Raw genomic sequence first — 27,362 nt, forward strand, 5'->3', positions numbered from 1 at the left:
ATTTATATACAGCTGAAACATATAAAAACATGCATGTTTTAAAGAAAACAAAATAGCTTGCATTGTACATTTTTATTCATAACATTTAATCTTTGTTACAAATACGTATCTCATATCTTCAGTGCAGTAGTGCACTACACTCATGAAGATAATGTCACTCAATGTAGGTCTGCACCACAAATCAGGTTTAACTTAAGGTGAAATGTCATAAGCTATGCTAGGATTGAGCCCAGCTCGACAGGGGAGTTGGGTAACCGGTGAGGGACCCCCACGGGATTCTGCCGGACCACAGGACTTCGCTTCAGCAGATGGATGGCTCTTCCACGGCCTGCGCTCCCTCAGTCACAGCCTTCACGCATTTGGCCATGGTTTGGGAGGCTCTGCTGATGGGGTCTGAGGACAAGGGTCACAGTGTGTCAGCAATACAAGCCACATTCTCAAAATCAGGGGCCGGTGTTCACAGAAGGTCTGTGTCTACCTGTCATGTAGAAGTCCTTCGCTGTGAGCTGAGGGGGCACCAGAGGCTCAGACAAGAGTGTCTGGTTGACAGCCTGAAAAGAAAGTAAAGGGATGTGAAGCGGCGCACAAGCAAGAAGCGTCTTGCCAAATAAGCAGTTCTCGATAACGTAAAGCAGAAGATCTGAAGCAGCTACAGGGCAGCCCTCATACATCCATCAAGAATCGGTGCAAAATCATCGTATAAATAAACAAGCGGGCAGACTTTCAGACTGGAACTCAATGTTCTTCTTGCGCAATGAACTACTGGACTGACTCATAAATTTGCAACTAAATTAATGTTTGGCACGCATAAATGATAGGTTTTAATACAGATACCACATCTGTACCCTCTCCATCCAAGGCTCTCTTAAAAGAATCTTTTAAAGGGAGCCACGGGCGTGGCAGGAAGTGCATTCAAAATAGAACATGATTAATAACAAACGTCCTCTAAGAGGTCTCTAATCAAACCTATCGGAGTTCATGGGTATCAAACTGACCTTTGACAGCTCGTTTGCCTGCTTGAAATAGTTGGCTTCCTCCACGTCGTCATAGTGCAGCAGGTTAGGTGACACCTCAGCTAGCCTGTTACGCACCTCGTCCAGAGTGTCATAGGGGAGCGTTACACCAACCAGCTGCAAACAAAGTCACGTCACAGGGAGCTGACTGCACACACCCACACCAGCAGTCCATCCAAGCAAACCATCTTTGGGAATGTTCGTAGTTTCAGCACCAAGCAAAAAAAAATTGCGGCATACTTCTGAAATGGCCCTGATGATTTTCCAGTCCTCCCTGGCCATGCCCGGCGGGGTCACTGCCACCCTGGTCTGCTGGGCCCGCCCCTCAGTGTTCACATACGTGGCACATTTCTCTGTGTATGCCGCTCCAGGCAGGATGATGTCAGCCAAGGGCGCCCCCATGTCTCCGTGATGGCCTAGATCCAGGAACACGCATATAAGTTAGTTAGGTAAACTCTGGAGTCTAGCTTCCCCTAAATAAAAGACCTGGCTGATGATCGACGAACACTGAAAACACAGCTGTGGTTTTAGCCCCATTGTATCAGCTGCATTTAATTGTATCAATGAATTAAAAGACGTTCTTTAAATTCTGTTTATTTTTAGAGCACCCTTCCCAACATAGGTACTCTTATTATATGATCTAGACACTCATTACTAGAAGACTTCAGAGTCAACAACAAAGGAGCACGAAGAATGCAGACCCTGGTAGATGATCAAGCTGTTTTTTGGCAGATCCTGTCGAGTGATACAGCCAGCGTCTGCTCCAAGCAAAAACAGCACCTTGGGTGGGTTTTTCCTGATGGCTTCCACACCAGGCTTGTAACCCAGGTCCAGTGCAGCAACCTGACTGGCCACCCTGTCAATCACACAGGAGGCGAATCATTGACTGGATTATCCCGGCTCTCACTGGTTACTTGTCTCAATGCCTCACTTGTCGCAACACTGCTTGTCGGGGCATGTGGGGCAGTCCAGCTAGTGATGACCACTTTTGCTTTGTTGCATTGCACTGCGCACTTTTTGAATAGACATCTAGTGGTGTCAGAAACTATAGCAAAATGGTTCATGAACCTTAAATTGGCCATTACTAAGTCCTGCTAAGAAGTTACCTGTGAAGGATGTTGAGAACCTTCCAGCTGTCTTGCACACCGCTGCTGGCGCGGGCATTCTGGGCAATGGTGGACACCAAAGCGTGGAGCGCAGTGCCATCATCTCTCTGGAGGCACGCGCTGCCCAATACCACTACAGGGTGCTTTGCCTTTGCTAGGGTCTGGGGCAAGAGAAGATGAGATCAGGAAGGGAGCTGAGACTGCTAGGGATCAGCAGTAAGCAAGGTAAATCGCTCATCAATTACCCATTATTCCATGAGCAGTGAAGGGAATTTAGAAAATAATAATTTGCCAACTACCTGGCAGAAGGGATGTGTCCCAGCAGCAATCTCCTGCAACACCTGAGCAGAATCCCCAAGGTGTTCATAGGTGTAGCTTAGGTCCACTTGATGTCCCACCAGTGCCACCTGCAGATCATTATGAAGCCAGCTGCAACGGGGGGACCAGAAAATTAATTACATAATGTGCAAAATTAGTCTTACATTTTTCTTTTGGTCAGACAGACCCACCTCTTTCTAACACGAGCATTGAACAGAGGTGCTTCATAACGAGGGTTGGTGCCAACCAAAAGCAGCAAGTCTGCCTCCTCGATGCCGCTAATGCCAGTGTTCAGCAAGTAGTTCGATCGCAGGTCGGACCTGCCAACAGAACCGACATTTATGTCAATGGCAACCTAACCTGAAACCACGCCCCAATATCATGTTACTTTAATCCTTCCTGCGTACCCAGCCCCAGCCATAGGGAAAAGCTCCTCAGTGCACAGGCTGTCACTATTCAGCCGGTTCAGCAGGTCTTTCAAGGCCACCAGCGCCTCCGCATCGACCAGGCCACCAGCAATGGCTCCCACGTCCTTCCCTTGCACCCCCTGGAGCTGCAGTCCAGAGAAGGAAAAGCTAGATTATGGGATTGCAGTCACCCCAGAACATACACAAATCACAACAGGAATGCAGGCAACACAGAATAAAAAAAACCATAGCATCTGCCAACAGAAGACTGGGGTGCACTTAGAAGTAAGTTTGACATACCCAGAGTAGAATGTTGAACAATACTGGTTATCAACTCAGTAATTGACTTGGGATTTACTTTAATTTGTCTGTACATGTTCGCATAAAAGGGGCGATGGCTGCATCGCAAACTAAAGGTGCCAAATAAGAGCCACCCTTTGAGATGCAACAGGTAAGCAATACTCCCCAAGCATTTTTTATTTATTGTCAGCAGCCCCCTGCCCCCCAGTAGATTTAATCTGTTTAAACAGCACTTATATCGGCTACGTTTTTGGTGCAAAGGAGGGTTAGTATTAGGGTTAGGATAACCCTGTTTTAATTTGAAAGCCTACACTTAAACTTGCTTGGAAATGACCATGGCGATACACGCCATTTAAAAGGGAGCTGAGATTCGTAATACCCGACGACTAGATGTCAGCCTCAAGAAACCTCGCTAAGGCAGCAAACTCGCTTCGTAGTACATCCCTCAGGGCTCAAACTACCATCATATGATCTGTTCCAAGTTCCTGTTCTTTGTATATACAAAATCTTGGGTTAGACAGGTACTGTGACTTAGATTAAGGCCTCCCTCCCTCCTCATCAAAAACTAAGCACAAACATTAGCTAGCAGTTTAACAAAACACCGCAATCTGATCACAGAATAACAGGCTGCATCACTGCAATAAGTGCGTGTCGACTTTCAGCAGCGTATGTGTGTAGGTCTGCCTAGAGAGACGCGTACCACGCCAGCAACTCGCGTCAAGACGTCCTCCCAGCAAGTGGACACCAGCTGCCCCGAGGCGTCCTTCACCATGGGCTGAGTGAGCCGCTGACGCTTGAGCCCGTCGTACGCAAAGCTGTTGGTGGGAAGGGTGTGAGGTGAGTCTACAGGCGGCCACACAGCGAGCTGCAGGGATCTGCCGAGTGGAGAGTCACCGCGGCCTCACCGCGTTTTGTCCGAGATCCACTCCTCGTTGACGTCTTCGTTGAGGCGTGGCAGGATCCTCATTACCTCTCCCCCCCTTGTGCTCACTACAATATTACTCCCCACCGCGTCCAGGACATCAATTGATTCGGTCTTCCTATAAGCAGAAAGATCTTGGAGTCAGCTGCCTGTCCTCCATCCAAAAAGATAACTTGGCTTTCCATGATGGAGGTGCTGTCGGAGCGAGTGGAATGAAATACCTGGTCTCCCAGGGCCGGGCGGTGAACGCATAGGGTTTGGAAGTCAGGGCCCCGACGGGACAGATGTCGATCACGTTCCCCGACAGCTCGGACATGAACATCTTCTCCACATAAGTGCCTACTTGCATCTCGTTGCCCCGTCCTGTGGTACCCAAAACATCCACACCTGCAACTTCACTGGCGAACCTATGAAAGAGAAAGAAACACTTGTTACCCTGAGATCGAGGCTGCCAGGGGGACGGGGAAGGGGGTGGCATTAGTCCTCCAGTACAACGCCACGCCCTGGAAGCCAGCCATGATCACGTGGCCGTCATGGACAAGCTGGCTGGTGTTCACGCCCCCCCCACTCATGTGGCTCACCGAATGCAGCGTGTGCACTGGATACAGCGGGTCATGATGGTCTTAACGAGGGGCCCGATGTTTTTGTCCTCCACGGCCCTCTTCCCCTCTGTGAATCGGCTCCGGTCGCTACCGAACATCATGGACTGATCCTAAGCCCAGCAAGAGATGCAAAAGGAGCTTACAGCAGCAATTCCCTTTGCCCGTTGGGTCACGCCAATCCATAGTGACTGACTACAAGAGCTTAAAATACTCATTTCTATCAAAACAAAAAATAATGCTTACCTCCAGTTACGAGTGTCTTTTGTAACATCTAAGCTAGACTGCATAAAACTACAGTGTACAACTACGCCAATTATCATAGTGCCAAAATCATAAAATTTCCATATTTTTTAAGATATTCATTCCAGGAAGTTCCGTAGTATTACAGTTCCCTCATTTGTTGAAGATGCCTGCACAAAAAAAACCCTTGTGGACCACTCCCTGTTCTACCAATACACTCTACCAAAACCAGATTTTCTGTAGGTTAAGTCTCCCAACCCGTCATGTTCACCTGAAGGTCGCACTCTCCTCCCTGGTCACAAATGGGGCAGTCCAGAGGGTGATTGGCCAACAGAAACTCCATCACACCCTCCCTAAGGGCACCAACGTTGTCGCAAATGTAGAAAATGGAGAACACTGCTGATTGGCATGTTCTCAAGCAGCAGCAGGCAAGATTAGCATTTACTTTAATATAAAAACGTATATAAAAATGTAAAGATCACCGAGACCATGAGCAGCATACCTTGCTTTCTTGGTTTTCTCAGAGCTGGTGAGGATGTTCCAGCCCTTCATGACCGGCATGGCGCATGCAGCCACGGGCTGGGAGATCAGAATATGAAGTCAGAATCACGACGGTCACAGAATAACAATTAAAAACAAATGAAAACTGTAATTGGCTCAGGGCTTGTTCATTCCTCACCACTGTCACCCAAGTCCTGAGCATTGCCAGGACGAAACCACACTGGAGTACGGGATTCACTCAGGCTACATGGGTGTTATAGATGTGCAGTTGCCAGTGTCACAGGTCCACTGAATGCGTTACATTTTCCCTACTAGTTCTGTATAGCTATGCTGTAGTACTAGACACGTAACAATTCACCTAATTCACGGTTCAGTTCGATTCATGATTCAATCTTCCCACAAATATTTTTGAGAAAAGGAAAATTGTTTTACCCAAAAATGCAACATCTATTGCCCTATTTTTTACTTCCCTTTTAGCCCTTTAATTAAATAAAAACATTCTTAATACCCAATAATTATTTACAAACATTTCTAAAGGTCTGAGTAAAATATAGCAGTCAAATATAATTTGAGTAAAATATTCCTTCATTAAACATGAAAAAGTGACTAAAAAATAGCCCATTCTTAATAACCATTTCACTATTCCATAGTGCTATTTCTGCAGGTTGGTTAAGAGATTACACTGCCTAATAATAACATGAGCTATTTCGCAGTTCATTTTTTAATTTTTATTTTCAGGATTCAAATCATCATTCATTTGCACTGTGATTTATCATCAAACAATATATCGTTACGTGCCTAAGCAGTACTTTGCTAAAAAAGTAGGAAAAAAAATCCAGATTGAGATTTAAAGATTCAAATTGAAAGCATATCAGTGATGCAGTGGAATGTTTGCTCCGGCGATCCACACCTTTGGGGCTTTTTCGATCTCCACCAGACACATGCGGCAGTTCCCGGCCACGGAGAGACGCTCGTGGTAGCAGAATCGCGGTATCTGCACCCCGACCTTCTCACAGGCCTGTGTGACACCCAGAGAAGCCACTCGATGTTTCAGAACACACACATTTTCACAAACACAAACAGTATTAAGATAAAAGTATTCCAAGTCGACCCACAAAACATGTCCAAACCCTGCCTTGATACTGCTGTCTTGCAGTGGAATATGCAGCATTACTCCCTCCTTTAAGTTGGAAAGAAGTTAAACACTAAACAAGCAACACAAATATTTCAGAGGTTCGCTCACCTGCAGCACCGTGGTCCCTGGCTCTACCATAACAGGTTTTCCATCCACGAACACCTCCACCAGGTTACTGGCTGCGGTAGCAGCTGAGCGCACTGTAACACACATGGAACAGATCAGGGCCCAGTTTCTCGAAACCTTCTTAATGCTATGCCATTCGTAAGATCTATCTTAACATAGCAGGCTGAAATTTATTTCTACAGTAAATCCAGCAAACATCTGCTGCTGTCTGATTTTGTACCGATAATACTTTTAAACAGCTGAAATTACAGGGAAAGGAAAAACGATCGTTTTTGGATATTGGTTAAACAAGACACACATTGGTTAGCACAGTCTAATACTTAACCAGATCTGGCAGCATCTCTAATCACCACCAATCATACGAAGCCTATTACAGCCTAATGCAGCGTTATGAGACCTTCTTTAGAGCTTATCTGCTAGAACAACATGCTGAGAAGGAACAGACCAAACGCATTACTTAAAAACAATCACATACAAATAAACATATAAAAGAGGAAACATACCATTGCTGGTGGCCGCCGCAAAGCCCTTGGAGTGGGCGACACCGGACAGTGCGCGGGTAACGGCCGGCAATCGCAGCATGACGCTACCTGGCCATTGGAAACCATGACACTATGTATCAGGAAAATGACTCCACTACATACAATGTTATTTTGCTTTATTAATGGCGCAGGAAAAGCATGTCTAAGAAACGAGGTCCCCTTAGCATCGATCAAGGCAAATCTGCTCCATCTCCCTACAAGCTTCTGTCAGCAGCAGATCAAAGCCCGGCGCATATAAACCGTCCCATTTTTAGAAATAAGCCGATTAGTGACCAGCTGGCTAGTTAACATCCAGCTATTATGCATTTCAAGTCGCGACCAGTGAACCAGTTCTGTAAATCAACAAGAGCTACGTTTCAGCAAAGCTGATGAACATTGCATGCTTCTCAAATACAGCATGCAACAACACTAACACTTCCTCTGGACATGGAAGCTTTTTTTGTGGGGGACGGACGCATAAACAAACACAGGTTACATGGCATCTCTTTCACACATTTACTTTTATTACAACCCTCTAATTATTATGCACAGATTTAACACAGATATGTCACTGCTTGCCTGCACTGTTGACAAGATCATCCAAGTAAGGCAGTCACAAAAGTGTGACCGCACAGAAATGGCTAGAGATGGGTAACATTAACCATACATCAATGAGATTGCGAACTCGGTTTGCTAGTCCACAATTTGTAAATTTAAACTACATTTAGAAGACCCTCGCGAAAGGTTTTCATAATCAAATCATTAGCTTTTGATCTGGTATCTCACTACAACTTGCTAGCAAGTCAAGGACACAGAGAGCACGGAGCCATATCACTGGTAACTCTAGTTTAGGTCACGTTTGCCCAGTCACTATAGAAAATCGCACTTACATACTAAACAACGCATGCAACTTAAAACAAAATTATGTGCTTTATAATAATAACAATCTAAAACAGCCTGATGTTATATTTTACCTCGTCGCTACTTGGCCTTCGGGACTAGAGCAGCGACTCTACGTCACACGGCAATGGCGACTTCGGGTAAAACCGGACGGGGTGACGGAAGCAGCCGAACTCCCTCGGCCTTTTAACTTATAACTAAATAAGTAAAAATAAAAATCTAAACGAAATTAAATTAAATGTACCTAGACGGTTGTATCAAAAATCATTAAAATATACAAAATGTGTTAGTCACTTGTTACCTTTAACCTCGCTGTTTCGTAACTTCCGGTCAGTTGTAGTGCGATAGTGCAGGCTGTATCTAATTTGGTTGCATCCGGTTTGCAAATAAGTTGTATTTGTTACGTTAATAAAAAGTTAATCGTATAGGCATTCCTAAATGTGTTAATCTCTTGTTTGTTATGTTATTAGCGTTATGTGTACTGCTGCACTTCTGGATGTTACAACGGCAACCTTCAATCAATATCGTGCATGCTTAGTAGTTTCCTGAGAAACAAAATAACTTGTCATGTAAAAGCTAAACTTCTACTGTTTTAGTCTTATACACCATCTTGTTTGTAATTTTAATAAAAACGCGATGTTTTGTTTTATTTTCTATTCTGAGCAAATACGTTTGCCAGTTCTCGCCGTTTGATTGGATAGTAACCATTACGTGAGAGGAGGAGCCAATCTGTTGCCTTATAAATGATCTAACTTAAAGCGGTCGTCCTCTTTCCCCCGATATCATAAAGCAATGTGTTGTAGTATAACTGGCCGCGAGATAACACGTGTGCTTACAATGGGCCACGATGCATTATCAGATCAGACGAGGATCTCCGTCTGCTTGGGCTGTTTCGCTTATCACCATTATCAAGCGGTAGGTGCTTTTCTCTTTTGAATTCTTTACTCCTAAGAAACCGTGAGCAGACACTTAAAGTTAGGCTTTAGGTGCGGTTCAATCCAACAATGATTAAGTTGTAAAGAGAACCTGTATAAAATTCAGGTTCCTGATGTGAACAAAACTATGCAGAAATACATCTAAAGATGTCGATAAAGATGCATTAAGATGTTTTGCTACCTAAACGTTGGCTTGGGCCTCACGATAACCGTCTGTTCTCCATTTCGGTAGTAGGTTTGCAAATATGAGCAACGTGTGATTTTGTTGTGTAGCTACTTCACAGCTTAAATGATATTTAAGATAAGTAATGGACTGAAACTTGTGTGCACACTGCATATTTGCTTTTTCTCCCCACCACACAGGATATGACATAGCGTCTGGCATGAGGTTAACTTCGCCCAACACCTGAAACTTGCCCCATTAGGTCATGCCATCTGTCGTGATGTCCCAAGTCAGGGCAGCCTGAAATAGGCCAGGTAAGAACTGTCTTCTCTGCTATGGAACAACGTGCGTATGAGACGCAAATAAACGTACAACTTGAGGCTAAGTGATGATCCATTTCACCATCTTTCGCCTGAGAGCGTGATGCACATCTATCTACAGCCTGATTAGCCAATGTCTGCTGTCCAGTTCATTAGCCAATGCTGCTGATGGTGTACGTACCCTAACTGCATTTCCCTTGTGGTCTCCTCAGAGTGACTACCCTAAACGTGACCATGGGCTTCAGTGCAGTCCAAGAGGGCATTCTCCTGACGAAGTAATCGTTGTATGTCTCTGCATTGTGTGATGAATGTCAACTGTTACATTTAATTGTGATAAGCTGTCTGCTTACAGCTCTCTGAGCTGGAGTAGAATATGTTTGGCTGCCTCTGTGGATTTTTAAAAATCTTCCAGTTGAGATGTAAAGAGCTTGGGAATTTTGTGAATAGCTGGAGCTTTCTTCTATGTGTGCTTCTTGTGCTGTAACACAATGCTAATTTTAGCCGTTCAATGGATTGCACTTGTGCATTTCTGAATGTGAGTGTAGAGTCCACCGACTGGTGGCAGGTAATCAGATAGACTTTGTTGCCTGTGACTCTCAGATTGTGTAACGTGTACGGTAATAAAAGCACTACTGTTTTGCTGGTGTTGCATCTTGTGTGAAATTCCTTTGCCCCAAATGAAAATGTACGTAACTTGCCATAGATGCTCGTTCCCAAAGACGTCGGCTGAGTTCAATGTACAAACATTGCGCCTGCTGGAATCTCATTTTGTAACATAACAGAATGCAATATTCTAGTCCAAACATCCTGTTTGTACAGTGTTAATTTCGTAATTTATTTAATATGACACAAAGGGGTCTTTTTGTAAACGGTGATTTCCAAGTGACCCTTTCGTTTGGTCGAGCTGTACTACCAAGCGGAAACTGGTATAAGATCCCCACCAACCCTTACAAAAGTGCAGTAAGGTGTAAATATTCAAGGTAAATCTGCCTACAAGCGGTATGTTACGGCGGCAGCCATCTTTCTGCAGGAGATGAGGCGCGTCGCGCGCGCTGACGTCACAGCCACGGCGGGAGGGGAAAGGTTTGCGAACTAAAACACGGCGCCGACGGGTTCCGACTGGACCGGCTATAGCGACCAGGTGCGAGTCAGTCGCATAGGACAAAACGGCGCTATCTGAGGTCGTCGTGGTGGTTATTGCGCGTCTTCGTGACGAGCTTGGTTCTGCTCGTTTCACTACAACCTACCGGTGGTTGTCCGTGGGCCTGACAGGTGGAAACACGCGTACATAGCTGCTCAGACGGACTAGCTGCTCGCCTGTCCTGTTTTTCCTGCTTTTACAAGACGGCGGTTAGAGGAACTAGCGTTACGGATATTTTTACTCTTCAGGCTAGTGAACGCTGATTGTATTTTGGTGTTTATGGACCTGAGTTTTTATTCGCTTTTTTGACAGGCCGAACTAGTTAGCTGTTAGCTTCCCGTATGTGGCAGCCAATCAGCGTCGTCGTCATAGCGGAAGCGGCTCCGAAGCCGCTATACGCGGTAAGAGTCAGCCAGGCCCGTAAAGGTAAATATTCGGATAGGATCATCAAAAACCAGGCGGCTATGAAGTGTAATACTATATCTCGATGCAGAAATAAAATAAAACCCCAGTAAAGCATTTTTTTCTACTGAACGCGAAGCGCAAATCGGCATGTTTGCAATGCTTTTAACTTCCAGAAGTAGCGTGTTGTCAGAATACATTTACTCTTGTTTTGCTATTTTCACTAGCGTTTGTGAACTGCTTTGCTTGCTGTTTTCAATACCTTGTTATATAGCGTTAGTCGTGTTTAATGAAACACCCACAAATATTACAGATCTGTATTTATTATTTTTATATATGCCGATATCGAGATACTCAGATGTGTATAGTACGTAGACGTCCTGTTGACAGCGTGGCGCCTGGAGCGTCACGGCAGCGTTTTTGCAATGATACCACTTTGAAATAAATGTCTAACTGCACCTTTATGTGAGATACATATTATACCATAATTTATACATCATCCGTGAATTATAATTTATTGAAATTGATTTGAATACACTTTGTAAAATAAGTCAATCCCTGACTAATTGCTAAGATTCTGTTAATATCCAGTTTTTTAATTCATCATTTTGCCGCAACATTAAACACCACTAGTGAAGTAGAGCAAGCATCAGATTCAGATGAGAAATAATTTCTGTGATGTAAATTTAATAATTAAGTCACTACTCAGGTCCTTATTATAGTTGTGAAGTTGCTTTCATTTGTATAAAGTGTGGATTTATCAGTCTTGGCTGTTTTTAGCCACAATATGGTTGGTTTGTAATTCTATACGGGCCTGATACTTTTAGGAAATTTATATAATAGCTTCCCGCAACCCTACATAGGGCAATGTGAAAGTAATGCCACTGTTAATGTTATTTTTGCTGTTGTGTTTTCGCATAATAACCACTAGGATTTTTTTTCCTGTTTTTTTTTTTTTTTTTTTTGAAGATTTGACAGTGGAAATCATCGTGAGACTTCTTAGAAATGCTGGTGATTGGGGGTGATTCTCTGCAGTATGATTGGCCAGTCTGTGACCACACAATACCCTGACTCATTGTGAATTCCGTACCAACTGCTGCCGGAAATGTAAGTATTTAACAGGACTGCCATCCTTAAACTTACCTCAGATTGGATTGCATACTTTCTTTAGGGATACAGAAGTTGCATTACATAATGTTCTTCCCTAGACTGAATTCTTTCTGTGTGACTGCATTTGGCCTGATGTCGGCCTGAACATTTAAGAGCAGCCCGTTGATTGATTATTTATGCCTAAAAGTACATGCAGTCACAGTGAAGGAAGCTCAGTTGCTGCAACATTAATCGTTACGGTTGTGGTATTATGTTTCCTCAGATGCATGATAAGATGATGCCTGCTGAGGGGCGCTCTACTCCCTCCGGTCAAGGTAAGAGAGGGGAGGACGGGGCGAGGGGGGGGGGGGGAATGGGGAAGAATGCTACAGTAGGGCATTTGAGGAACTAGCTTTCACCAGAGTTGCTGACTGCAGTCAGGCATGGAATTGCTGACTTGTGAGTCAGATGTAGAAGGGCTTTCCTGTTCCTCTGCCTCTTAAATCATAGGTATGTGCCTAAAGTGTGCCCTCTGGTTTTATTTTGGCAGAGGCACATCGAGGCCAGCCTGAGACTGTCAGTAAGCAAGAGAGGACCAGCGGGTGAGTCCACGACCTGTGCGGGGGTGGGGAGGGATCATGTCATTTTCTTGCATGATTGTGTTAATCGAATGGTGTGAGTGCCTGGCGATGAGCCCATGTTATATATGTATAGCACATGTGACCTCTCTGGGCCCCACTCTGTGTGGCTCCTCCTATATGTCAGTGGCATTTCAGGGCTGTTGCCTTTAGGATTTACCGTAATACGTAGGATCCTCTCAGTCTCAGGAGCAGCGCAGCTGAGCAGTCTGCCCCCGGTCCCTCTGGCGCCCCCCAAAGGCAGGGCTTCTGCGGCTTGTGTCAGGTCATCTACGACAATGTGGAACAGGTACCAGACCCTGAACTTCCCAGCTGAGTTATTTGCTCACCTCACAGTGTGAAGGGTTTTATAATGAGAGCAGTTTGAACAGCAGAAAACACACAAATATCTGTGTGGAGACGTCTTTCAATCCAGTTCATTCGGGATTTTAGGGCTCACTGCAGTCTGAGGAGGTGAGTTTTGGTTCTTTTGTCAGGGAGCAGGGGAGGCCCAATGCACTGCACAGATCAGTGTCAAAAAGACGAGGCGCACGTTATTTTCTGATCTTTCAGTGCTGGAACAGTTAGGCTTCCTGACTTACGTGTTCTTGAAATGATCTTAGGTTTGATGAGATCCTGTAGATGTCGTATTGGCATTGAGATCTCATAGATATTCCGGTGCTCTAGGGTTTGATGGGGACCCATAAATGTCATGTTGCTGTATGGTTTGAGATCTTGTAAATATGCTGGTGCTGTAGGGTTTGGTGGGATCCCATAGGTACGGTGTCTGCAGTTTCCTTGACACCCCTCTAGCCAGTCCCCGATATTTACATTCTAAAGAGCTGTAGCAGATAACAAGCTAAGAGAGAGCAAACAGGAAGTGAAAGGTGAGCGTTTGGGGAGATCGGACTCGCGCAGCCGTTTTCCGGGCAAGAGAGTTTAGTGTACCTTGGCATTCCCATAGCACATCCTGAGCTCCAGACACAGGGAAGTGGTGAGGGGAAGCCGGGCATGTGTGCCAACGGGGAGCCTCATGGAGCGATTCCTGCAGGACGTCATCCAGCATCACCCAGACCACTACAACGACACCACGTGAGTAATGGTGCCATTGTCTGCACAACCTGGTAATGGGGTCCCAGGGTGGGTGACCAACAGCTGTGCTCCATGTGAGCCGCAACCTTTCCTCCATCCATGTTGCGTGACTGCTTAGTCGGTGCAGGGCCGAGCCGTGCAGCCTTTTCGGAATGCTTGTTCTGGTGCCCGATTTGCACCTGAAACTGGGGCAAGGCAGCTTGGTGTCCGGTTATCTGCTGAGGTTAAGCAGAAACCTGTCTATTCTGCTTCTTGGGATTTTATTACACTTATGTACTTAATTGTATTAGTGCGTGAAAAATATGTGAAACTTCTGATTGCAATTGTTCTCAGAATTGTCTTAGTTTATTAATAATAATTAATTGTATAGAATTTCAAAAATCGTTTTCAGAGTGCCACGTGTATGTGATGTTTAATGTTGTGTGATTGACAGCTGTGAGACGGGCTCTAAGCCTCGGTTGACGACCAGAGAAGCAGCCCACATTTTGATCCCTGTGTAGATTTGGATGCCAGGAAGGACATACTGGGAAATTATATTTTATATTAGTCTGCCAATCACCGAATTGGCCTGTCTCTAAAAAGGCCCATTATGATATTGTAAAATTGACATTTTACAGTCAGATATTTTGTTTGGCTGTGTGTGAAATAACGAGATGAAGATATTCTTTTTATTTGTATTTATTTTTTTAACAGTGTTAAAGGATTTTCGTAAGAGATAGTGCCATGTCAGGAAGAAGTCTAGGGCTGGGTTGTTCTCAGTCCCGGTCACTTGTGCGGTCTTCAAGTCGTTCAGCAGGTTCAGGCCGTATCACGCAGCCAGATGGTTCACACGTAGGTCTGGGCTGTTTGATCTTCCGTCTTCCAAAGTGGCAGAACATTTGGGGGTGGGGGTGTTAAATGTTCAGATGATATACATTCTCACCTTTAGTCTAAAAGGAGAGTTGTTGATAGTCTACATGTTAAAATGTTTTAAATTTATGTAGCTGCCATTATAATTTGGACATGTGTGTGCCATGTAATGGACTGGCATTACATTCAGGTTATACCCCTGCCTTGTACCCTCTGCTGCTTGGGATGGGCTCCCCCCCCCCCCCCCCCCCCCCGACCCTTACCAAGGTTTTTGGAGAATGGATGGATTAAATGTTATCATCACTATCATCTCTTCTTCATTCTTTTGATTATTGGTCTCCATGAACCATTGACCTGTTGTTTGTTTTGACTTCGCAGGCCTACGCATGCTGACCTCCCATCCCTGAACAGCCATCTGGTCCCAAGGGAGGAGCTCTCCGACTTGTGCTGTGTGCTGGAGGATGACGGGGACACAGTTGGCACCCGTGAGGAGATGCTCAGCACTGATGACGACTCGCGCCATTTTATATTTGTAGAAGATACTGGTGGCTTTCGAGAGAAGGGCTCACATGAGTCCAGGAGTGATATTGCTACAGATACTCTTGTACCTTCACACACAAGTAGGTCGTCAGATGGAGACAAGAAGAAGTTGGGCCAGAACCGAAAACCCATCAGCAAACACTCCCCTATGAAGGACTTTTTACACAGGACTAGTTTTAGGCTTGTCCCTGTCCCACCTACTACATCCACAGCACCAGTGTGTGCTCATAGCTCCCAAGTACCAACCGTTAGCCAACCAGTTAACTTACCTGGTCCTCTTCATCGAAAAGCTCACAGGAAGACAGATCGACGGAGAAATAAAAATGACTCTACTTCATCCAGTTCGCCAGCTCCCAAGACTAGTAAATCCAGGCTGGATCCTCTACAGAAACTAGAGGCCAGGAGGCCAGCTGTGGGGCCTTCAGTACAGCCCAGCTTGCAGGGTATCTGCAGGGTTCAAGCTCCCCTCAGTGACCATTCTGAAACAGTAGATAATGTGATAGAAGCGGTGATTCAGAAGTACTGTTATGGGTCCAGTGATAACGAGCATCAGGGAGAAAAGGACAGCTTCCATTTAAGTCTAGGCTCAATCACCAACCCAGATTTTTCTGATTCTGGTACTAGTGTGGAATGGGATGTCCCTGCTCAGACTGGGTCAGAGGTGGCTAAGCCAGACGTAAAAGATCTTGGTTATCTCATGGAGGTGCATATCAATTTGGAGGATCAGAAGTACAAAAGTCAGTTAGACAATGCACTGAACCTTCTGCCTGAAGAAGAGACCAAAATGGGACCAGGAAGAACGAGAGAGGAGACTGATGGGGAAGTTCTACCTGCATTGCCACATGTACCTCAGTCCTTTGTTGGAAAGACATGGTCCCAGGTCATGTATGAAGATGACTTGAAGATTGAGGCCATGGTACGAGAATTCAGAGAAGGACGCTTTCGATGTTACTTTGAAAGCGAGTCCCTTACAAAATACGGAAAAGGGAGCAATAAGCAGAAGAGTAAGGAGGGACATTTGGTAGAGGATGTGAGGGCAAGTGAGGATATTATTCCCCTCATGGACCATCCTGAAGATGACGCCTTCTGCGACAAGGGATTCCAAAAGAAGGCAGGCCGCAGGACATGGAGACTGGCCTCCCGTTGTCAGGTAGTGAAGGTCAGTCACAGCACCCAGACCACCACGCTGTCCGGACCTATTGTCAAAAGCAGAATCTTGGAAAAGTCTGCAATGTCCACAACTGGATGTGAGATCCCACAAAACCTTAGCACAGAAAGGACACCTGACATGAAGACCAGACTATGTGCATTAAAATTGCCAGAGTCATACAGCAAAATCATGAGCCCTTTGCAACCTAAGACAGTGGTATACGTTCTATCTTCCCCTGACTCTGGTCCAGGCCCCTTGAAGCCCCTCACCATCAGGAAAGTTGGCCGGAAACGAAAATCCTCAGAGAGTGAAACTGCATTAAAGTACAAGTACAAAAAGACCCCATTGAAGTACTATGACCCACTGACCAACAGGATCCTTAAGACTCCACCCAAGGGAATGGTTGTAGGGAAACCTAAGCTGCTCCCACATGTTCGGCAACTATTCAGGAGCCTCAGCCCAGACATAAACAAGGAGAAGCAGTCTGTGGAGCAGAAAGAGCCACAGAGCTCTTCGAAATGTAGGGGCAGCAGCATGCCAGACTTCTGTGCCTCTACCTCGGGATCATGTCTGGAGAGTATTGGGGCTTCTGAGCTGGGCTCCTCTGTCTCTAGCAGGAGGGCACTCTTCAGCCGCTCCTCTTTATCAGGCAGTGGTCGTTTTCTGCCCAGGGCCCTCACTCCTACTCCTTCTACTGATAGCACCGCAAGGGGACTTCCCACTGAGCCTGTCGAGGCCATTCAAAATACTCCAAGGAGAGGCCATAGACGTGAAAGGAAAAGTCCTGGAGTAGTGTGTCTGAAAGAGAAGTCTTTAAATCCAGCAGAAAGTCCCTCGCCTCCTTACAGACCTAGAAAAGTCTCGACAAGATTGACGACCAGGAGAGGACAAATAACAGAACTTCCCATGAATCCCTGTGGAGAGGGACAACAGTCCAAGCCAGATGAACACAGGAAGCATCCACCCAAGGGTTTCCTGCCGAAAGTAAAGGCCCAGAGTGCCCCCCAGCACAGAGAACCACCACAAAGAGTTGCCAGGAAGAAGCCAGCGAGAACTAAAAGCTCAGTGAGGACCTCCTCTCAAACCCCAGGCATGCAGAAAAAAAGTACTGGAATCCTGACTAGATCCTCCGCCAGGCACCTCTCTGCACCCCTAGGCCAGAAACTGAGAAAGAGAGTAAAGAGATAGGACCACCCAAGGCTGATTGTAGCTACTTTCCCCTATGGGGAATCACACTACTTACTGCACTAATGCCAATGGTACTGTGAAATTGCTGTCATTCAGCCCTATGAAAGCTATAGATGGAAAAAAGGGGAAAGGAGTGACCAAAAGATGCTGACGTCTGTCCTCATTGAAAAACGGTAATGTTTTGCACAGGGTATAGCTGTAGAGTCGAATATAAACTATTATTTTTTGTTTTTCTACAATTTATCAGGTTATTTTTTAAGTTTATAATAAATATTTTTCTCTGAGGCTGTGTCTGTTTAATAATTGTAAATTAAACTTTTACATGCTTAGTGTGAAGTGTGTTGTAGTGGGTGTCTCGTTCAGCGGGATTGTTTGCTCGGCCTGTGTTCTCCGCATATGGAGCTTTTCCAGTGCCACCAAGAACTGAGCCGTAGCACAAGGAGACGGTTTTCCATTGCAGATAATGTGAGCCGTACCGGACTCCTACGCGTGCTGACATGGACTTGATGGGTTTGCTCAAAAACCAAACTGAGCTGGTTGTGTCACCACCATCTGATGGATTGAAATGCATGGAGATGCTAGTAATCTGCGTCGATATGCATGGATTATCTGAAGGAAATAAGGGCATATCCTTTATTAGTAGTATCGCATGTTGTAATGTTTTGATGCTTTCCCAATTACTCGGAACTCGAAAATTTCCAACCACCTACTTGGAAAAAACATTGTAGAACAGCTGAACGGAATGGATTTGTAATGCTAATTCTGCTAGCGTTTGTTGCTAACATAACACAAAGTTTCTCACATGTGCTAGAGGAAACTAGCACATAATAAATTATGATGTACACCGTGTGAACAGTAAGTAGTTTTACGTCACGGCTGCTGTCTAAGTCCAGCAATGCCTTTACTGAGCCGACCCTCTTGCAGTGGAAAATCGAAGCGAGCTGGAACCGTGCTGTAACTAGTTTCTCTTTGTGGTATGGGTTGGATATGGCCTGGTTTCTGTATGCCAGTGGAAAAGCACCAATAGTTCCCAGTGTATTTTGCTGCCTTTTCCAGTGAAAACCAAAATGTAGTTCATGTCTTTGGCATCTGGGCCTTACTGACTTGCTAAGTTATTTCACCGGGGTATATGGTGTCCCTCATTCATGGCTGTCAGAGAGAGCGCTCTCAGTGTTAGCTAGGAGCCAGCAGCTGCCCTGTGGGTACACTGTACTTGTCTGTCCTATAACCAGGGGTGGATAGTTCAGGTCCATAATGTAAAAATCCAGACCAAGATTTTTTTTTTCGGTTAACCAGTTGAGTATAAAGAGGCACAGAGCATTCAATTGTGTGGTTGGAACAAAACCTTAGCATGGGTTTTAACTTTCTGGACCTGAACTTTTCTCCTCTTTGTTTTTCCATGTGCTTGAATCTCCCATTTTGTCACCCAGAAGCTACTTGTGACAGGTGCATCACCTCCGCAAGCAATTTGGATGGATACAGTTCACATGTTTTCAAACGAGTGACCATGATGTAGTGAGAAACTACTTTTTTTTTTCTTTCCTGAATCCAGTAGCGGGTGGTAGAAAGAGGCTGGGCTGTAGAGAGGTTTGGGTAGGTGACAGAGCTAAGCTTAGATCTCCTGCTGGGCGTGAAAGTTGGAGTGAGCAGAAAGCTTGAGCTGTAGATGGGTGTGTTGTCCATTTTTATGCTGAATGGATTTGCAAGAATGCTGGCTTGGCATCTACCTGCAAATAAGGTCAGTACACTGCCAATATGCCCCCACACCCCCCACAGTGACCGCAGAAATCAGTCCATACAGCTGACACCTACACATCCTGCATGCTGTCCACATGATCTGAATAATCGCTGAATTTACTTTATAAGCAGATTTTTTTTTGTAATTTACATTACGTTGTATGCTGTGCAACATATCTCATTACACTATATTATATACCAAAGCATTTTATTTTTGTCATGCACACAGATGCCTTCAGTACTGTGCTAGATACTTCCTGGATTCAGACACTTAGAGAATGCTTTTCTAGCTAACATCAGACGCACGCTCAGTGTTTTTTATGACAGTCTTGGTTTAGCACTGGCTGCGGCTGGAACTGCCCTGACAGTGATATTCCCACGGGCCGCGAAGCCGGGTCCGGTATGACCTCATTCTCCTTAGAGGACGAGCGGGCGCGCCACCCACAGGCTGCGCCCAGAGGTGCGAATGCGTATGATAATGCGTTTGTAAGACTGGAGCGAGTAATAGGGACGGAGGGAAAGGGGTGGGTGGCGAATGCTTTCTGCACTTGCGCCGTTGCAGCGTCAGGATTAGTTGGCTTGTTGATCTCGGTGTCTAACCGCTGCCTTCCATCAAAGCCCCCTCTCTTTATACCTCCACGCCCCCGCCCACCTTAATCCCCTCCCTTGCAGGAGTCCCCTCTCTTCCCGCAGGACTCAGGAAAGGTTTCTCATAAACAACTTCTCTGCCATAAGGATGGGCCACAGACCGATCGCTGCGTTGACATGTTAATATCAAGCTTTCCTTAACCATCAGCTATGAATCATGCTTCTGACTTTGCTTCCAAATCTGCTTGTGAGCATCCTGGGGTCCTGGTTGCATCCATTCGGTTATGCTTCCACCGGTATGTGAAATATTATTGCGGTTGTTATAGTATGGAAAATGATTCTTCTAACTTTGACAAACTGTTATGCATTTTCTGTTGTTGTTTTGTTGATTTTAAACGATTTTTGTGTTTTCTGTGTATTGCGCAAATGAAGAACAGGTGAAAGTGCTGTATAATAATTTTTTTGCATATTGTCTCATATTCTAGCTGCAAACTTAAAGAGAGCATTTAAGAAATCTTTTAAAATGTTGATGCATAAAAAAGACTGAATCCTTTAGCGTTGACATTGACAGTAAGTTGTTCAAGCGATAAAACACGCTGCGTTAGGAACTGAGCTGGTCTCTTTTGATAGATAATATTACAGCAGTGATTCCAAGGATCCAGAATTCATTACGGTGTGATGTTAACTATAGCATAAAAAACGCAAGTAGTTATTCTTCAGTTCAAATAACGAGTGACTTAAAGTAACCGCTTTGCTTAATAAGTTAACGATTAAATAACCGCCGCAATCAGTTTTGTGTCAATGTCATCGGTTTCTGGTGTCACACGAAATTCACGTCATGCAAATCCGTCTTGTCGGTATTTATTCTGCAATATAGCCTTTGATATGGGTTTCAGTGTGTGAGCTTGACGACCTCATGTACCCGTGTTTTGATGCATTACAATGCAATGTAAAGGCGGGTGTTGCAGTGATGGAAACCGGAGCCGCTACCACAATTTTATCAATCCTTATATAACTGAAAAGGAACATGATTTATTTTCATGAAAAGAACGTACAAGGGCTAAAAAAAGAACGCGGCCGCTTTTTGTTTTCCGCAGTTCCCCCGGCAGTAGAGAATGAGGCGATAAAGGATGCGGTGTTTGAGACGCTGGGGCGGGAGCCGCGGACTGCAGCAGCGGACACCGATAACAGCACACAGCACCCATCCGAACATGAGATCATTTACCCCTCCCGACTCATCTACTACCTTAACGAAGAATCGGAAAGCACCTACCACGATTTAGACACTAGGGCAAAGAACCAAGGCACAGATGGACAGGTCAGTGGTAGGCTCAACTGCTGCTGGGGCAGTCATTCTGTGTAGGAGCCACACTCTGCTGCAGTAACCGCACAGTGGATGGCTAGTCTGCATTTTGGCATGATGCCTGTCAGGGAGAAGCCAACAGTGGTGTCAGAGTTAGACACCTCTCTCTGGAGATGAAACTGCTGCTACCCTGGAGTCCATGCTGACCTCTGTCCTGGCACATCCTCTCTGCTGTGGGTGGTACTCTGCATTGCTTAACGCACAGTCCCACGCTGTGCTGAGATAGGCAGGTGGCCTGTCGCAGGATGCCATCCCCCACCCCCATCACCACAGCAGTGACCTTCATAGTCCTTTCATCTGATTTTATTTCTCCGAAAGACACCAGCCCCTCATTCTATCCTCCAGCTGTCCCTGATCCCTTGGGGTCCCCTGCTTTTTCAAAGGCGCCCTCTTCCTGCCATCCTTTTATTGGGTTTTGTGGCATCCAAAGAAGATATGGACAGGGAATCTTTTAGATGTGGATCAGTCACCATCAGAGACCTCTTATTGTTAGAGCACGTTGTTTTAGGTCTGTACTCTAGTTTACGCCTAGGAGAGCCTTACCAGGCCATGTCTGTCAGTGCTTTGAGGGGGCAGAGAAGATCAGGGGACATAGATAGGACCAGATGGTCCTTATCTACCATATTACAGCAAACCCTACCTCTGCCAAGATAGGGAAATGTGTTCTTGAATGGACGCTGCATCATGCATCTTTTATGACCATTATACTGACGTTACAAGCCCAATGATCCATTCAGGAAATGTTCAAGGCCAGTTGACACCCCATGCATGAAATTTACCCAAATGTCTTTTCTCGTTGCCACGTCTACGATTTGTACCCCCTACCCACCCTGGCCGCTCAACACCATTGGCTTGTTGGAGCGTGCATCGCTCCTGTTGGCTTCCTCTGCTATTTTTAGGCTGCATGATGACAACGTTGACAGCGCGCAAAGATTTTCCTCATCAGACCGACGGAGATCAGTTCATGCTATTGACAAACCCTATAAACGTCTACATTGTCTAAGATGTGGTCCAGGTTTTTATTTGTTCTTGCTAAGTGAATTATGGGAAATAAAATATTTATTAATCTTAATAACAATGCATGCCTTCATAATTAATGATCTTATATAGCTATTTTATTGGTGTTCTAGTGCTGAATGCTTTGTCTTTTTATTGACTTATTGTCTGTATCCTAGGTGGTCCACCTAGCCCAAGCCAGCTACCAGATCGAGGCCTTTGGTTCCAGGTTTATACTGGACCTGTCTTTAAATAAGTAAGTGCTGTCTGGGTCGAACCTTGTCTTCTGGTCAAAGTTTTGTTCCTGGCTAAAATTCAATGCACAAGTATTATGAACATGATGCTAAAGACAATTGCTTGGTTGTGCTACTCTACAAACGACATGGGCAGATCACCATTTATGCTTTAGATCAGGGCTATTCAAGTCACGGTCCACAAGGTCCAAGCCCTGCTGATTTTACAGCCTCCTTTTACCTGTGAGCCCGGTGTGAAGCCTCTCTGGCAAATCGGAATCAGTAGTTATCAAATTAACTCCCCGGGAGAACTGAAAACAAGGCCTGGATTTGGAATCAAGCGCCACTTTGAAGAGCCCTGTTTTACATTCTGCGAGAGCCTGTCCAGTTGTTAGTTGTGATGACTGGTCCCATTTGTCCGTCCTTGTTATTTGACTTTTCTTAGTAGGACCACTGGCTGATTTCACTATTATCAAATGTAATGACAGTATATGTGTCTCTAAGCTCTGCTAAACAACGCAGCTGTATACCAGCTTCAAACAGGGTGTTCCAGATGGTGGCAGCTTCCTCAGCAAGGGTGTTGTGGCGTGAGTCAGGTCTTTTTTTTCAATCAAGCAGATAATAACATTTTGCTGAGTTTCGCACATTTTTAAGCAAGCTTGTCACAAAGTGCTCCACTGTTATTTTTTTTTCTTTCTCGATAAGAAGTTAGAAAAAAAATGCAAACTGCAAATACTGAGAGAATTAAAGTTTCATCTTTAAATAATGTGGTCAGTGCCTTGCTGGAAAACATGGTGTGTAAATGTGCATGTTCTCAGTGATGTGGTGATGTGCCACATGAACTCTTGAATGTCTTGGAGCCGAATGATACATTTTATCAGGCCACTTATCCATTTGCAGCCTGTGAGTGATTTTTCATTGCATACGTGTGGGCACTTCTGTCCTCAGTAAGAGGACCTGGAATACGCTGTGTGTTAGAGACGGACTACGTTAACGTCACTACTGAAATGTCAGATAATGCAAAAGGTCCGCCAGTTTGTGACATTAAGACCTAGTATGTGACAATAGAACACCTTCCCAATTCTCATTTCCAGTTCACTGTTCATCCAGCCAGGGGCGGCATGGTGGTGCAGTGGTTAGCACTGTTGCCTCACGCCTCTGGGACCCGGGTTCGAGTCTCCGCCTGGGTCACATGTGTGCGGAGTTTGCATGTTCTCCCCATGTCGTCGTGGGGTTTCCTCCAGGTACTCCGGTTTCCCCTCACAGTCCAAAAACATGCTGAGGCTAATTGGAGTCGCTAAATTGCCCATAGGTGTGAATGTGTGAGTGGATGGTGTGTGAGTGTGCCCTGCGATGGGCTGGCCCCCCATCCTGGGTTGTTCCCTGCCTCGTGCCCAATGCTTCCGCGATAGGCTCTGGACCCCCCGCGACCCAATAGGATAAGTGGTTTGGATAATGGATGGATGGATGGATGTTCATCCAGCCATTGGGCCATCAGGTGACGCTGTAATTGCATAATCGAATAAGAATTCACCTGAGTAGTGTGTCGGGTTTTTCACGTTTATGGAACGTGATTCCATGCCCAACACCTCTGAGGTCACGACACTGCTGCACCCAACCCATCATGTGAGACTAATAAATATACGGTGGATGATTATAAGGTGGAACACAGAAGTTACCTAAGGAACCCAGGCTCTCTTTTGCTGGTTGGTATATGGACGACATCCCACAATGCAGTGGGCTGAAATGAATGAGGCCCGGCTAGGTTCCTCTGGTCTGGACGGACATTCAAATAGTGACAATACTGGAGAAGAAAATGGCTGTTCTGGCATGGTTGTGTAGAACAGTGCAAAAGAGAAAAGACCTACGTAAACACTAGGCTGCCTTGACCAGACCTGAAAATCACGCTGTGGTGTGTCTTATGGATCCACTGAATTCCTAAAAATGACTCTTCTGGTAAATATGTAATTTAAATTTGTAAAGGGACTGATTTGGCCTTATCAGTGAGTTGCGGTCATTTCCCTACTGATACTGTGGTCATACTGGGATTAATACAGCTTTCTGCATTTTTTCATATATTTGTTCTAAATCGTTTACCCTGAAACAAGTTTCAGATAGTAAAAATCAGTCTCCTCCGTATTTTTCAGGTATCGTTTCCATCGTAAAACTCTGTAGCAGTTCGTGCGGCTTCTGGGAATTTTGCATGCTAGGCTCATGACTACATTCCCCGTCATGTTTATCTGGGAAATTTAAAGCAGACCCAGGCTAAAATATTCATAAATCAGGAAGCCCCTAATTTAAAAGGTTTTTCTCAGGCTTCAGTTCTGCACAAATTCTGCAAAACGAAGTCTGAGACAGATATCAGTGAGCAGCACTGTACCCTGACACCTCCAGGGTGGCATTAGGGCTGGGTATGTAGTTGGCGTGGTGTATTTATGTTCCCCTGGTTCTGTAATTACTTCTGAGAGCCAAAAACATGCAGTTTGACATGTGTGTTCCTTGCATTGGTGTAGCATCCTGTCCAGGGTGTATCCCTGCCCTGCACCCTCTGAATTCTGGGATAGGCTCCAAGCTCCCCCCTCCAACCATGAACTGAATAAGCAGTTGGAAGATGGATGGGTATTGGCCAGTCTAAATATAGTAATGTAGGGCAGTCTCCTCTCAAAGACATATTTCTTTTTGTGGGAAATTATGTTGACAATTGTGATGAAAACTAGGCTATTTTGAGAGAGAGGTGCGAAGCCTCCAATCACATTGATGAAACATAAACTCTTGCTTTAGAAAGAATTTAAAAGACTAATTTATAGGATAGAGACCATAAGAAATGGATTGAGAGACATAGGGTTTTTTTTGGGGGGGTGGGATGCTCTTGGAAATTGGCTGTAATGGTTGACATTAGCTCAGTCATGGGATGCCTTAATCACAGTCATTCCAGATGAAAGACGTGACTTAATTACTGTGTAACCAGGGTATTTCTCAGCTGGGATTGAGCCTAAGCAGCATCTGGACGCCATTGGAGATCTGAGATATCAGCAAGACATGCATATACACACTCTCACCCTGGCCATCATCCTCGTGGATCCCCATGTACACACACAAATCTCGTATACATTTCCATGCAACCACGCTGACACTCTGGCTAACCTATTTATGAAAGGATCAGCATAGACAGGTTGACAATGGTGTAGACTTCTTTATATTGGATGGTATAGACAATGTAGATCACTTTTTGCAAAGTTTGGATGGCTTGTTGCAATCTTAAATAGACTACTCCCTGTTGGTGCGGACTACTTCATGTCAGAGAGTAAAGGTGACTTCCTGTTAAGGTAGTGTGGACTACTTCCTGTCAGAAAGTACCTATGGCTTCCTGATAAGGCAGTGTGGACTGCTTTGTGTCAGAGGATTTATCCCATTTACCCCACTTAAGATACTAGACCCTAGAATTGTGCAAGTGTATGTAAAGAGCCCAAGTGTATGGGCATTTATTGAAATCAATGGAACACACTTGATATTTGAAGAGGTGAACAGTTAACAAGAAACACACTGCAACTATGCTGTCATTTGTGTTGGTTGCATTTGGGGTTGGCCTTCACTTTAGGCTCGGCTATGTAAGCATTCTTTGGAGGCATGTTGGGCTCTGATAAGCCGGCAGACTTTCTTGTGTTCTATGTAGACGCTAGTCATCACCGATGCTGTGCATTGTGGTCTATATACTGAGCCAAAGACTGCTGCCTTTGCATTGTCCATCAAAGTGTGGATAAAGTGCACATTTAGTGCACTGCACTTGGCTTATTCGAGGAAAGGGACACCCTTGGACTCTTGTGTGTGTGAATGTGCCTGCCAAGTGTGGTAGTGTGTGAATGTGTACATAGTAGGGCAAATGGGACAGAGCCAGATCGTAAAGTTGGCTTCCTGTTAAGGCAGTGTAGACTGCTTCCTGTGAAAGAGTATACACAGTTTCCTGATAGGCAGTGTACTCTGCTTCCTGTCAGACAGTAAAGATGGCTTCCTGTTACACAGTGCTGCCTGCTTCCTGTCAGACAATAAAGGCAGCATCCAATTGCAAAATGCAGACTTCTCCTTGTCATAGCATAACGGTGGCTTCCTGTTACGCAGTGTAGACTTCTCCTTGTCATAGCGTAACGGTGGCTTCCTGTTACGCAGTGCAGACTTCTCCTTGTCATAGCGTAACGGTGGCTTCCTGCTACGCAGTGTAGACTTCTCCTTGTCATAGCGTAACGGTGGCTTCCTGCTACGCAGTGTAGACTTCTCCTTGTCATAGCGTAACGGTGGCTTCCTGTTACGCAGTGCAGACTTCTCCTTGTCATAGCGTAACGGTGGCTTCCTGTTACGCAGTGTAGACTTCTCCTTGTCATAGCGTAACGGTGGCTTCCTGCTACGCAGTGTAGACTTCTCCTTGTCATAGCGTAACGGTGGTTTCCTGCTACGCAGTGTAGACTTCTCCTTGTCATAGCGTAACGGTGGCTTCCTGTTACGCAGTGTAGACTTCTCCTTGTCATAGCGTAACGGTGGCGTCCTGTTACGCAGTGTAGACTTCTCCTTGTCATAGCGTAACGGTGGTTTCCTGCTACGCAGTGTAGACTTCTCCTTGTCATAGCGTAACAGTGGCTTCCTGCTACGCAGTGTAGACTTCTCCTTGTCATGGCGTAACGGTGGCTTCCTGTTACGCAGTGTAGACTTCTACTTGTCATAGCGTAATGGTGGCTTCCTGCTACACAGTGTAGACTGATCCTTGTAATTAGAAGGAGATGTATTTCCTGTCAGAGTAAAGATGACAGACTGGCATGTATATCTTACTATGGGGTGCCATAGGGGTAGGAGGTGGCTATGCATTTGTATGTGTGTAT

General features: G+C 45.2%; 3 protein-coding genes across 10 annotated transcripts in view; 2 read left to right on the forward strand and 1 right to left on the reverse strand.

The window, feature by feature from the left end:
• Positions 1 to 57: 57 nt before the first annotated feature.
• Positions 58 to 8,306, reverse strand: ndufs1 (NADH:ubiquinone oxidoreductase core subunit S1). The gene is made up of 19 exons (XM_048978461.1): positions 8,166 to 8,306; positions 7,174 to 7,260; positions 6,653 to 6,744; positions 6,320 to 6,427; positions 5,411 to 5,487; positions 5,180 to 5,261; positions 4,648 to 4,778; positions 4,288 to 4,473; positions 4,050 to 4,184; positions 3,845 to 3,959; positions 2,845 to 2,990; positions 2,629 to 2,757; positions 2,419 to 2,548; positions 2,120 to 2,280; positions 1,715 to 1,869; positions 1,254 to 1,429; positions 996 to 1,130; positions 479 to 551; positions 58 to 393 (listed from the first exon to the last, which is right to left on the reverse strand). The coding sequence occupies exons 2-19, from the start codon at positions 7,250 to 7,252 to the stop codon at positions 302 to 304; spliced, it is 2,202 nt and encodes a 733-aa protein (XP_048834418.1). The 5' UTR covers positions 7,253 to 7,260; positions 8,166 to 8,306; the 3' UTR covers positions 58 to 301.
• Positions 8,307 to 8,414: 108 nt separating this feature from the next.
• Positions 8,415 to 17,861, forward strand: zdbf2 (zinc finger, DBF-type containing 2). 5 transcript variants are annotated; one of them, XM_048978452.1, is made up of 10 exons: positions 8,415 to 9,006; positions 9,390 to 9,503; positions 9,722 to 10,650; positions 10,963 to 11,076; positions 12,022 to 12,159; positions 12,425 to 12,476; positions 12,692 to 12,743; positions 12,963 to 13,068; positions 13,723 to 13,850; positions 15,078 to 17,861. In XM_048978452.1, exons 6-10 carry the CDS (start codon positions 12,425 to 12,427, stop codon positions 17,575 to 17,577), a joined length of 2,838 nt encoding a protein of 945 aa, XP_048834409.1. In that variant the 5' UTR covers positions 8,415 to 9,006; positions 9,390 to 9,503; positions 9,722 to 10,650; positions 10,963 to 11,076; positions 12,022 to 12,159; the 3' UTR covers positions 17,578 to 17,861. The 5 variants fall into 5 exon arrangements, with proteins under 5 accessions (XP_048834409.1, XP_048834410.1, XP_048834412.1 ...); XM_048978453.1 differs by having other exon boundaries at positions 10,963 to 11,051; XM_048978455.1 differs by lacking the exons at positions 10,963 to 11,076; positions 12,963 to 13,068 and adding an exon at positions 14,544 to 14,681.
• An 88-nt stretch (positions 17,862 to 17,949) lies between these two features.
• adam23a (ADAM metallopeptidase domain 23a) overlaps positions 17,950 to 27,362 on the forward strand; it is a 31,112-nt gene continuing 21,699 nt past the window's right edge. For 3 of the 4 annotated variants that reach the window (XM_048978456.1, XM_048978459.1, XM_048978458.1), the window contains exons 1-3: positions 17,950 to 20,198; positions 21,000 to 21,220; positions 22,441 to 22,517. In XM_048978456.1, the coding sequence (XP_048834413.1) occupies positions 20,120 to 20,198; positions 21,000 to 21,220; positions 22,441 to 22,517 (377 nt within the window). In that variant the 5' untranslated portion in view covers positions 17,950 to 20,119. Of the gene's footprint in view, positions 20,199 to 20,999; positions 21,221 to 22,440; positions 22,518 to 27,362 lie in introns of those variants that run through there. The other variant, XM_048978460.1, reaches the window with a different exon arrangement.

Source organism: Brienomyrus brachyistius, chromosome 16 (genome assembly GCF_023856365.1).
Source record: "Brienomyrus brachyistius isolate T26 chromosome 16, BBRACH_0.4, whole genome shotgun sequence".
Classification (NCBI taxonomy): domain Eukaryota; kingdom Metazoa; phylum Chordata; class Actinopteri; order Osteoglossiformes; family Mormyridae; genus Brienomyrus; species Brienomyrus brachyistius.